Source organism: Sinocyclocheilus grahami, unplaced genomic scaffold (assembly GCF_001515645.1).
Source record: "Sinocyclocheilus grahami isolate Dianchi unplaced genomic scaffold, SAMN03320097.WGS_v1.1 scaffold126.1, whole genome shotgun sequence".
In the NCBI taxonomy this organism is placed as follows: domain Eukaryota; kingdom Metazoa; phylum Chordata; class Actinopteri; order Cypriniformes; family Cyprinidae; genus Sinocyclocheilus; species Sinocyclocheilus grahami.
In genome coordinates, this window is record NW_015505305.1 from 2,640,200 (window position 1) to 2,653,655 (window position 13,456).

General features: G+C 34.6%; 1 protein-coding gene and 1 pseudogene across 1 annotated transcript; one reads left to right on the plus strand and one right to left on the minus strand.

Annotated features, from left to right (window-relative positions):
• Nucleotides 1–231: 231 nt before the first annotated feature.
• Nucleotides 232–2,255, plus strand: LOC107590301 (growth hormone secretagogue receptor type 1-like). Its single transcript, XM_016279010.1, has 2 exons — nt 232–565; nt 1,948–2,255. The coding sequence occupies exons 1-2, from the start codon at nt 232–234 to the stop codon at nt 2,253–2,255; spliced, it is 642 nt and encodes a 213-aa protein (XP_016134496.1).
• A 2,478-nt stretch (nt 2,256–4,733) lies between these two features.
• LOC107590247 (fibronectin type III domain-containing protein 3B-like) overlaps nt 4,734–13,456 on the minus strand; it is a 64,108-nt pseudogene continuing 55,385 nt past the window's right edge.

Sequence of the window (13,456 nt, forward strand, 5' to 3'; positions counted from 1 at the left end):
AAATCTGCATTTCAACAGCAGAATTAGTCAAGACATCCAGTGCGCACGCGTGTTGTGGATCGTGTACCCCCTGCGCGCAGCTCGGGGCGCATCATTGACAGGTTACTCGCGTGCACTTCTCATACTGTGCAGTGTGCATTGAACACCTGTAAGATGTGCATGGAAACAACAGCTGGGTGGAAATCACGAGGTGCCATTAAGCCCATGCAAATCCTCTAAAATCTCATCATAATGACTAATTGGACAAACGTGTCCAGCTGCCCGTTCAGCATCACTTTATGCGCGGAGGACATTATGGATAGTAATGCAACTGCTGAGCACTTTGAGTACCCGGTCCATCTCTTCCCAGTCCCTATCCTGACTGGCATCACAGTGACGTGCTCTTTCCTGTTCCTCGTCGGAATCGCTGGGAACCTGTTGACCATCCTGGTGGTCACTAAATACAAAGACATGCGAACCACCACCAACCTTTACCTCTGCAGCATGGCACTTTCAGACCTGCTCATTTTCCTCTGCATGCCCCTCGACCTGTACCGGGTCTGGCGGTACCGACCGTGGAACTTTGGCGATGAGCAACTTTCACTCGGGAAATCTTACAAAATAATAGATTTTCTCTTTAAATATGTAATTGTTTAATAAACATTATTTTATATGATTAAATAGGCTAATTTAATGATTTAATAAACATTTAACAGGAGGACACACCTGCTAATTAAATTCCATGTGCATAATAAAGCAACGAGTTTACAGTGATTTTTTTATTTTATTTTACAAAATATAGAGGATATACCAATAAAAGACAACTTTATTATTTTTTAAATAAATATATTTTATAATAAAATGATTGTTATAAATGTACATTTATTTACATTTTACATTACAATTTATATTTATTATGAACAATAATCAGAATGAATATTGGCTGTTGGCTGTTTACAGTTGCTAAGGAATAGCAACTTTATACTTACTTCTTTTTTTTTTTTTTACAAGAATTGAATTATTTTAAAGGGATAGTTCACCCAAAAATGAAAATTCTGTCATCATTTACTCACCCTCATGTCGTTCCAAACCTGTATGAGTTGCTTTCTTATGTCGAACATAAAAGAAGATATTTTGAAGATTGTTACAGTTGGTGGTTGCCATTGACTTCCATAGTATTTTTTTTCCTACTATGGAAGTCAAAGGCAACCACCAACTGTTTGATTACCAGCAATCTTCAAAATATCTTCTTTTATGTTTTATTCCAAACTCGGTCCTGGAGGGCCGGTGTCCTCCAGAGTTTAGCTCCAACCCTAATTAAACACACCTGAAGCAGCTAATCAAGCTCTTACTAGCCATAGAAACTTCCAGGCAGGTGTGTTGAGGCAAGTTGGAGCTAAACTCTGCAGGACACCGGTCCTCCAGGACTGAGTTTGGACACCCCTGGGCTACAGTAACTAGAGTAGTATCATTCCGGAGCGAACGACTCTTACGGTCTTATTGGTGTAGTCCAGTGGTTCCCAAACCTGTCCTGGAGGACCCACTGCCCTGCACATTTTGTATGTCTCCCAAATCAGACACACCCAATTTAGTTATTGGAGTCTCTACTAACGAGCAGATGAGTGGAATCAGGTGTGTTAGATAAGGGAGACATACAAAAGGTGCAGGGCAGGGGGGCCTCCAGGACAGGTTTGGGAACCACTGGTGTAGTCCAATTTCCGAACGATTGAGCCGGTTGTTGTTAGTGAATCAGAAACATTCAGTCGCATTGGTTACTGATTCTGATTCACCTCATTGTCATAATGTCCGAAATAATTGTTACTAGGCCTAAGTCACAACTTTTTCCCCCAAAACGCACTTATTGCAAGAATATCGTATTAATAGTAGCCTACTTCTAATTTCTATAATAAAACATGAAACCTTTTTAAAACATTACAGACATGAACTCTCTTTCTCTCTCTTCATCAGCTGTGGTGGTTCTAGCGTTTGTTCTCTGCTGGCTGCCGTTCCACGTCGGTCGTTATCTCTTCTCCAAGTCATCCGAGGCCAATTCTCCTCTCATCTCCCAAATCAGCGAATACTGCAACCTGGTCTCATTCGTGCTGTTTTACCTCAGCGCCGCGATCAACCCCATCCTCTACAACATCATGTCAAAGAAGTACAGGAGCGCGGCGTGCAAGCTGTTCAGAGTGAAGCGTGCTCCTAGACGATCAGTGCAGAGCTTCGTGAACGCTGAGAGCTTTTCGGTTTGGAATGAATACAGCTGGAGCACGTGACGCAGGAAAAGCCTCGTTTAATAAATGTGCACTTCTTAACAGACTACATATAGACGGGGAAAAAATCTTCACGAGGATGAAAAGGAGAGTCGACATTAACCTCATAATTTTTGGTGATATGCATTTAATTTCAACCATCGTCTGGTATCATAGAAGCCATTGCATATTTTCAGTTTAGCCTGTACATAGCAGTATATAAAAATAACTTTATGAAGCTGCTGAGCCCTGAAAATTATATTATTAAATTATATAGTAATCTAATCTGAAATGTTGGTATTAAAATAATAAAAATGTTGGATGGTTGCATTTTGGGCGCAACATACCTTGTGCATACACCAAATATGATTGTATTTTATGAGAATGTTTACGCACAGGTATTAACATCATCAGCAGACACCAGCAGTGTAGTGTTTCCCTTTACCCTGTAATTCATGCAAACTCTACAAACTGCACACTAACCCAAAAATGCCTTAAACTGTGTGAAGTACTGGATGACAGAGCACTGTAGATGTAAGCACTCTAACATTGCACCCTATGTGGGTGAGATGTAATGGTGCTGAATGATAAAATCCAATGCCAAAAAAGCTCTCACCAAGCTTGTGTTATTATGTTACATAAATGTGTAGCAGCTATAAAAAGTGCACTTATTGCAGGTTTGTGAACACTGCTGCCACAGTAGTTTTGTGTAAGCTTTGTGTTTGAATTCAGCCTATGTTGCTTGTTGGCAATGATATTCTAATTAAAACTATTTCTTGAGATGTTTGTAAAACATATTTAATATTTATGAAAGATATTTAATATATTGTGTTTATTTTCCTTTAATGCACACTGATACATTTTATGGAATGTGTTATTGTGTAATATATAGAAAGTTTTTGATGTCATGCAGTAATACTTCAATCTTAAAATTTAAATGTTTTTGTGCTATTGACTATACAGATTGTCTTGTATTTGATTCTGAAAATACATTTTAAAAAACCTCAGAGAAACTGGGTCTGTCCTTTTACAAAAAGAACAATCAAATAATAGGCTCCCAAGAACAGAAAAAAAATTATACATACACACACATGCATATACAGTATATATATACACACACACATGCATATACAGTATATATATATATATATATACACACATACACACACATATACATATATATATATATATATATATATATTCAACATTTTTATTTTGTGTCCTTTAGTAAAGGAAAAATAAAAGTATTAATTAAAATGAACGAATAAATAAATGTATAAAACTTAATATAATTGATGTAAATGAAATGCAAACACCTCATTTCAGAAATTTAAAAAATTTATTGTGTATAAATATATTACATATATACTACAGATACATAATCATCTTAAATACAAAGGCTAGTATTTTCAATATCTATACATTTAAATTGATACGGTAGTTTTTTAAATATAATGTCTACGATTATAATTTACATCATTAAATGTGACAGTAACGTTTAAAAAAATTGTAATATGGAATGATTTTCATGAAACTATATGCAAGCATGGAAATCTATGTCTAGGCCACTTATTACCTGATGTCCAGCTAAATGCAGCTAAAAAAATAAAAACAAACAAACAAGTATTTCTTTTTTTCCACTTAAAAAGATTCTGGGTCTTGAGTTCGTAAAAAGTGTTCTTCAAGTGTTTCCACTTCAAGTTTTCTAGTGTCAAGTCATTTCAAATTCTTTTAATCAGAAAACAATGGAATGTTTTTCTAAAAACTGCAGCAATACATATATCGTCTACTATATGAAGAGTAGACGATTCAAAGAAGTCAAATGAAAAATATATTTTAAAATCTAAAAAAAAAAAAAAACTGAAACTTGCAGGTGGGAAATCACAAAACTGATCAGATATCAACATTTTCTGAACCGAAGCAATTAAAAAAATTATCAGAATAAAATAAAAAAACAACAATTAAAAACAGAAAATAAACAATACAATTATATCTGAAATAAGACAGGTTAATGATGTTAAAATGCTGTGCTATATTCAGAAAAAAAATAATAAAGATTTGTCATAATCCCCCTTATAAAAAGACATGCTACATGAGGAAAATATTGAATATGACGTATCTGATTCTTGTAATAAATAAATGAAGATTGCACAGTGATTTGCATTATAAAGTACAGAAATATAGCATAAATACATCTAACAAAACTGTTATATCTTGAATGCTCACTAACTTTGGTTAGGGGCTGACTGAGCTAGTAAACATGATCATGTAATGTATAATGTGACCAGAGTAAAGGGTTTATGAAATACTGTAAGCAGCAGATCTGAAATGATTTGTCACAAAAGTTTGGATTTGTGGATTTCAAGGCACAGGTTCACATGGCCCTCCCAAGTCCCTGAGATACAAAAACTCCAGACTTCACAACACTGTACATTTGATGATTGATTGCAAAGACTGTCATTTGACTCTCTTTGGACTGATAGTTGCAGGTTTTTAAAAAAAAATGTTTACAGGCAGCCCAAGGACACCTTTTTTAGGACAAACAAAAGAGGAGAGAACGAATAAAGCCTTTAAGAAGCTTTTAGACAGACTTTCCTGGGGCACAGATAAGGGAACGAGATCATTGATGCCATTTAGCTGTCTAGACATTGATTTCAAGATAAATAGGACTGACCATTAAAAAAAAATCCTCAGATATTCATCTGATACTCCAACTTGAGATCCGGAAGGCCACTTATTACTTTAGTGTTAAAATCTCCTAAATACTAAATATAAAAATATGCACAGCATCTTAAAGTTAAAAACCAGGCACAGGCGCCAGAACAGTACATTTCATCATTACCGATTTGTTAAAACTCTAACTCATCTTATAGAAAAACCTGTATAAAAAAAAAATAACATGAAATCTGCTCATGTGATAAAAGGTGTATCTTGGTCAAAGACCAAAACAGTACTTGCATTAATGGTTTTGCAAACTGTAGTTTAAAAACTGAAGAGACGAGAACGGCTCTAAATCAGAAGCTGAAGCAGGAAGGCCATCAGGACAGAGAGAGAGGCCACCCCAAATACTATGAGGCCAGCAAACTGTTCATCGCTGAGGGTTTTGCCCATGGGCACCCTGGTGATGTCCGCTTCCTCAGCCAGTGTGGCGTCAGACCGCCGCAGGTTGAAGTGGGCGGATGGGCTGAAGGACCCGCACAGCTCCTGGAGGGTGTCCACGCAGCGCCTGCATGCAAACACGCGCACGCGGTAGTCAGTGTTCCACTGCAGGCCAGAGAGCTGGAAGGATGTCTCATCTCCCTTATATACCTGAAGGACAGAAGGAAAGTAATGCATTAGCCCACACAGTTCAAATTTCTCCTTCACTGTGTGCACTTTTGGATAATTATAAATGTAATAATAATAATAAATTCTGTTATACTTGGGGATGGAATATTTAAAAAAAATCTCTTTTTTTTTTTAAATATTATTTTTATATTAAAATGTTAACACATAATAGTTATAAAATTTAAAATATACAAATAATTGATTACAAAATACACACATCTTCTAGGCAGTCTATTGTATTTAAATACATATATAAAAAATAAATGAATAAATAGTAGTAGTATTATTTAAACAAAATAGATTTAATTATATGTATGCATTTGGGTTTATTGTAATACATTTCGTATACATTATATTTGTATATTTATTATATATTAGCATTTTTATATATCAACAACTAATTATTTTTTGTATACATACATTTTTAATATTTATATTAATATTATTATTATTATTATTATACAGCATGACTGAGATGGAATATAAAAATGCATTTATACAAAAAATAAATATAAATAAATTCACTATATGTTTGTTTTATCATGATTGTTATGATTAAAAAACAAAAATGATGTATTACAAAATAAATGCAAATGTATAGATGTAAATAATTAAATCTATTCTAAATCAATTAATAAAAAAAAAAAAGAAAGGAAGGAATGACGGAATAAGAATGGAAGAAAGGAGATCTGTAAATAATAAATATTTATATTCTATCCCTAGTAATAGAAAAGAATTTAACAATAAATATATTGATTTGGGTAGCTACAGTAAATGAACAAATAAAGAATGAACCACAGGGCACTTGATTATTGTAAAAAACATTTTACAATACAAAAACAAACTTTAAAATACATAATGTCTTATTTTTTCTTTTAAATTTGGGGTAAAATATAACCTGGATATTTCTATGTGAGAGTCACCCAATGATATTCATAAAAAAAGGGCAGAGGATGTGATGGGGGAAAGGAGCGTTTTATCATTTTAATGAATAAATAAATTCACACAATTTCAAATTTTGCGAACTTCCATTCGATTTATCGCACCATGGAAGTGGCGTACCAGAAATTATTTCAAAACAATAAGCATTTGCACACCTGAATGGATCCTAATCATGATAATCACATGTTCCCCTCTTTCTGTGTCCTTTCCAAATCCACAATTTAATGAATCCTGTGAGACTGTGTGTTTGGAAGCACTCGATTTCATTCAAATGCTGACTGTGACGAGTTAAGACAGATAAAATGGAACGAAGAGCAAATGATGCAAATAGCTTGAGCCCATTTTCCATTTCCTGTTCAGAATGAATTCTATTCATCAACAGCTCATCTGCTGTGACCGTGGCCATATGTAAATCTAACATGGAAAAAGATGGTATTTCTTCCTTGCAACAAAATTAAAATACCACATGGCATTCTTATCTCACCCATTTAAACAAACAGTTCCAACAAGCCAAAGTTCTTGGAAACAATTTGAGTGGAACAGTCATTTTAAACTCGATTCAATGGAGGTTTAATGAGGAGTTTGGATCTTACCTGTTTAAAATCAGAATCTCTGCCTCCTAGCACCTGTAGCACATAGCTGATTCTGTCTCCTCTCATTGGTGGAATACTCTCCCATGTGACCTCACAGGCATTTCCCTCTAACTGAACAACTCTTGGGGCTGAGAGGACAAAAAAAAAAAGGGTCCGTTTTTTTTCTTGTTCTTTACACTACAGTTTTGCATTTATTGATTAAAAATACAGTAAAAACTGTAAAATTGTGAATTATTATTACAATTTAAAATAACTGTTTTCTGTTTTAATCTATTTTAAAATGTTATTTATTCCTTTGATGGCAACACTGAATTTTCAGCATTATTACTCCAGTCTTCAGTGTCACATGATATTTCAGAAATCATTCTAATATGCTGATTTGTTGCTCAAGAAACATTTCTTCTTATTATCATCAATGTTTGCTGCTTAATATTTTTGTGGACACCATGATACATTTTTTCAGGATTCTTTTCCAGCGTTTAATTTAAAACACATCCTTTAACATTATAAATGTCTTTACTGATACTTCTGATTAAATTAATGCACCCTTGTTGAATAAAAGTATGAATTTCTTTAAAAAAAAAATTATGTATAGTGATCCCAAACGTTTGAACCTGTACAAGTTAGTATAAATAAATGTGGTACCTTTCAGTGTTTGTGGCAGAGATTTGGTGGTGCTGTAGGTGTACGTCTCAGAAAACGGCCCCTCGCCTGCCTCGCTCACCGTCTGGATCCGGAAACGGTACCGACTCGATTCGCTCAGTCGCTGCAGCTTAAACGTGTGGCTCGGACCTCGGTAAACCACCACAAACCTAAAGAGATGATGAAAGCTTGTTACAAACATACACACATAAAATGAATTGGTCCCACTATATAGTAAATGGCCTTAACTAGTATGTAATTTCATTTAAATTAATCATTTGGTACAATGCACTTGTGTACATACATGTTTTTACATAGTACTTGTAATTAAAAAAATGCCTGCATGTAATTACATCTGTAATTAATTTCTGTAATTACATTTATAATTACACTGTTGAACCATCTCTTACACCTTAACCCACCCTTAAACCTTAAACCAACCCAAACCTGTCCGTAACCTTACCCATATACCACCTCAATATCAGCAAAAGTTTTGCAATACAATATGAACACAATAAGTACATTGTAGGTACATAGTAGTTAAGGCCACTTAATATAAAGTGGGACCAATTAATTATAATTTATTAATGTTTTTTTTTTTCAATCATTGACAGCCTAGTATTTGTTTTTAAAGTCTTGAGTGCAAGGGGGAAAAAAATTGGATGATTGTGGATGATTGCTTGAGATCATCATTCCTTTCACGTCTTTTTTAATAAGTAGCATGAAGGCAGGAAAAAATGGGAGGTAGAGGCAGGCCTTCATTACCTCCATTCAAGAGTCCAGACTTTACTGTTTATATGGTTAAAATTGTTCAGAAGTGGATCTGAGGCTGAAAGCTCAAAACCGAGATGAACACTGGCCTTCATTTGTATCTAAACGAGCCATCTGTGGGTCACTGACGAGCGACTCTGAGAAAGCATTAAGGCAGGTGGTCTTGATAACCCCAAGTCTCCTAATCTAATTTCCAACAGCGCTTTGAGATGGTCTTCTCATTAGCCGACTCCACCTTAATGGACCCAAAAACACAAAATGTGCTTTTCAGATGATCTGCTTACATCAGAGAGAAGAACCTGCCCTACAGGTGCATGAGGGACAAATTAAAGCGAGGAACAAATGCACATACACACACATAGATATGCTTCACTATGAATACAATTAATATACCAAGAAGAACATTTACATGATTTGAATCATTTTACCAAGCTTTTGATGCTGAGTACAAGACTATTGTTTTTAATTATGAACCTGGGTTATTATCATTAACTGAAACTACAACTAAAACAATAAAATTAAATAAAAAATACTTTGCCTTGGTAAAATAGATTGCCTTGGCAAATATCTGAAATAAAATAAGTTCTTTATATTTTATTGCTAATGCTTGAAGTAATAAAATAAACGAATAAACTAAAACTTAATAAAAACTACATAGACATTCAAAAAAAAGAATGTAGTTTTTAATAACGCAAACTTTTTAAAATTCATACCCGTACATAACCGCTGCTACTGACATCAAAGCAGTGCTTTTCTATAATTTTAAGGACTATGATATTTTTGTACAATAAAAGGTCACCTTCTTTAAAAAAATAAAACATTAGCTATAGGTCTGTATTATCATGTAGACTCATTTATACTGTGCAAGAAAAATAGTATGATTTTATAAATAAAACATGTAGCTTGCAAAGTAACATTATTAGCTCGTATACTGTCATTGCATTAATGTCAAAGTAATTTATAATTAAACAAATTATTAAAATAATATTTGAAAATTATTTACTTTGAGTTACAGACATTATTATAAACATTATTATTAAAATATAAAAGAAACCATTTTTAGTATTTGTTTGTATAGCATTTTCATAGGATCATATCATTCCAAAACTAATTTTATCTGGAAATACATTTTAAAAAAAAAAATGTTTTTATACATTTTGTATTTTCTCTCTCAAATTTTCAGCAGATACCTTAAAAATAATTCATTTCCTAATAATGTATTCAAATTATCCTAACTATACAAAACAGTTTTGCGCATCCCTAGACACACTCCCTCACTGCTAACCTCTGATTCCTGTCCTCCATCTGCAGGACGTAGGTTGTGTCGTCAGTGAGTTGACTTCGGCTGCTGAAACCCCAGCGTAATTTCAGACTCTGAGGTCCGACCGCTGCACACTCCAGCCTTGGAGGAGATGGCGGAAGGGGTCTGGTCCTCGCCGTTAGGGTCTGACTGAAGGGCCCGGGGCCCATTTCATTTTCTGCTCGAATCTGCAGGCTGAGAAAAGGAGAACGTCTTGTTCAGTCGTTAGTAACTTCTAACATCAATTTTTGATTGCCTTCAGATGATCTCTCTTCACCTGAATGTCCCTACAAACTAATCTAAGCAAAATCGAATAAATTCTAAGTTATTCTAAGAAAACTCCATACATCCACATCATTAGCTATCTAAGAGTCAGTAGTTCCAGCAGCTTTGGCCAAATTGGCCTTCATTTGTTCACTTTCTGCCTTATTTGTTTTATTTGTCGATCCCAGTTAAAGCATGCAGGTATCTTCAGCCTCAAGCTGCTTTGTGACCTTTCCCCTCAGTTTGATGGCACAGGGGGAAATGATCTACTCTGGCTGAAGGGGTGGTCTTGCATTCGAATGAGGATTTCTGTGAAGTTATCTATAGATTTCCAAGAATCCAATTATTGTAAGTGCACATTTTATGTGCACTTACAATAATTGAAAAAAGATGTAAGTCGTAACAGACAGATAACATTTCTAAATTGTTTTACATGAAGAGCTCTGAAAAGAGGGAAAGTTATTACAATACAATACCTTTGATGTATCCCAAAAACATTAATACAAATGGACATTGTTGTTCCAAACCTGTATGACTTTTTGTTTTTGTGAAACAAACATAATTTGCACTGATTCAAATGCATATGAACCAGTTGGTTAAGTGTAATTTATTACTTGAATTAAAAAGAGTGGTCTGTGTGCGTGTTCTTTAAAATTGATCTTTTTGTATTTTATAGAAAGAAAAAAGGTTTGGAACAACATGAATGTCATTTTTGAGTGAATTATCCATAAAAAAAAGTTGATTTGCACTAGTACATTCTTGCATACTATTTTCTAGGACTAATGGAAGCAGAAAATCTAACAATCAATGTGTAAATAACCTCACGAGACCATGAGCACTATTCATGGTATCAATGGAATTTCTAAAAAAAAAGCTAATTTACAAAACCTGAAGCTTTCTGTTTCTATTAAAAAGTCTCGCACAATGTTCAAAACTCATGTTTTAAAGCACTTAACATTACTAAAATAACAGTACGGGAACAAATATTTTTAAGGGTCTTGATTCTCTGGAAATATTGAATGAATTTAGAAAAACATGGAGAAGCACCAAAGTATCTGAATGCTACACCACCCTTAACATTCAGGGATATATATATATAGATAGTTAAGATTTATTTTATTTATTTATTTTTTAATATATATTTTTGAAGTCTCTTATGTTCACTAAGGCTGCATATATTTGACCAAAAATATAGTAAAACAGTAATATTTTGAAATATTATTACAATTTAAAATAACTGTTTCTATTTTAATATGTTACAAAATGTAATTTATTTCTGTGATGGCTAAGCTGAATTTTCATGAGTCACATGACCCTTTAGTAATTATTATAATATACTGATTTGGTGGTAAAGAAACATTTCTTATTCTTATTATCAATGTTGAAAATTGATGTGCTGCTTAATATGTTTGTGAAAACTGCGATACATTTTAGTGTTAGTAATAAATTAGAAATAAATACATATTATACTGTTCAAAATGAAGACAAAAGTATTAGAACATTTTGTGCATATCAAACAGTGATCGTGTTTATAATTAATGTGATACTTCTGTAGCACCTGTGTGAACAGTTCATACATCCATTAAAAATTACCTTGGAAAAAAAGGTGGTTCAGAGAGAAGCTTAAGCATAATTTATTTTCAGAGACCACAGCGTTTAATGTTTAGTTATTTAATGCTTTAATATTCCCATTATTTAGGTGTCCAAATAGATTTTTGGAAACATTGGGTCATTAGGGTGAGCTGGAACATGTTCTTTTTTTGACTGCTCGAGAAAGATATCGAAACCTCTAGTTCCATTAGAGACATTATTCATACGTTCATATGATTATGAGTGCATTTGCATTTGGCATATTAATTGGGGATGTGTTTCTCTGTCCATTACTCCGATGGAGAGGTCCATTTAATGTTGTCATTCATCCCAAATTAAAGCCTTTACATAACATTTAACAGACTCGCTTTCCGGAAGCCCATCAGCATGCAGATCACAAGAGAGGATTGCACATGTAAAAAAAAGTACAATATTTAATTATGGATATACCATGGTTTTTGGACACATACTACTGAAATACTGTTTTTTAACATAATACTACAGTATTTTTTAGGTAATTACAGTTTTATGAGGGTAAGTTTAAGACTTTAAGAAACTTTTAAGAACAGTTAAATAAAATTGAAAAAAAATATTTTTAAGGCCTTAATTTGTGGCAGGGTGAATTAATACTTAAGACCTTTTTAAGACTCACAGAAACCCTGAAAATGTGGTATTTGCATCTAATACATTACTGTTCCATGGTGCAGTCACACATCTTGTTTAAAAAATACCCTGCTAACAGTAAAGTTACATAAATACTCTTGAATCTACCCAGAAAGCACCGTTTTGCTGAACACATCATTAGCCAGATGTAAGTGGAGTCCATTTGTAGAGCTAATAGCACTGACATACTCACTCAGAGACTTGCTCGAGGTTCACCAGCACTCTTCTGTATATTACAGGGACCATGGGAAAATAAGTCCCCAGTCATCACTAATGCACAAACATTGACCTCCACCAAAGAGCTCATGATGCACGGTGGTAGAAAAAGAGGTACGGAGTGTTAAACAACATCTCTGCTCACCTGTACTCGCTGTCCGGCAGCAGGTCCCTGATAATGTGACTGGTTACGTTTCTGGTGGTGATGATGCGGTCTCCCATTGAGATGCTGTAGGAGGTGATTTCTGCTCCATTACAGTGAGGCTCGTCCCAGGTAAGGGCCAGACAGGTGGAGTGGGAGAAGGGTTCATTTTCTGTTGGGTTCAAAGGGTGGTCAACGCGGCGAAATCCAGATACAACATCAGGGGCCGCCGCAGGGGTCCGACACGTCACCAGATCACTGTAGGGGCCTGCCCCTGCCTGGTTCACTGCCTATTAACCGGATACAAAAAAAAATTATAATAAAAATGGCACCTTTAAACACAAGTTAAAGGGGTCATATGATGCAATTTAAATTTTTCCTTTCTCTTTGGAGTGTTACAAGCTCTTGGTGCATAAAGAAGATCTGTAAAGTTGCAAAGACTAAAGTCTCAAATCCAAAGAGATATTCTTTATAAAAGTTAAGAGTCAGCCACACCTACCTAAAATGGCTTGTTCTAACACGCCCCCACATACCTATGTCACTATCTGGGAAGATTTGCATAACGCCGCCCAAATGTTCACGCAAAGAAAGGCGGCGTAACTTTTATTCTCGCTGTAGTATTGTTGTTGCCGCCGCCGCCATGTCCTGAAGACACTGTGTGTTTCGTTGTGAAAGCGAAACTACTTTATTTGGACTTCCAAACGAGGACGATATCGCTTCATCATGCCTGGATCCGTGCTGGTCGCTGAGGAAATACTTCAACTTCACGCTGTTG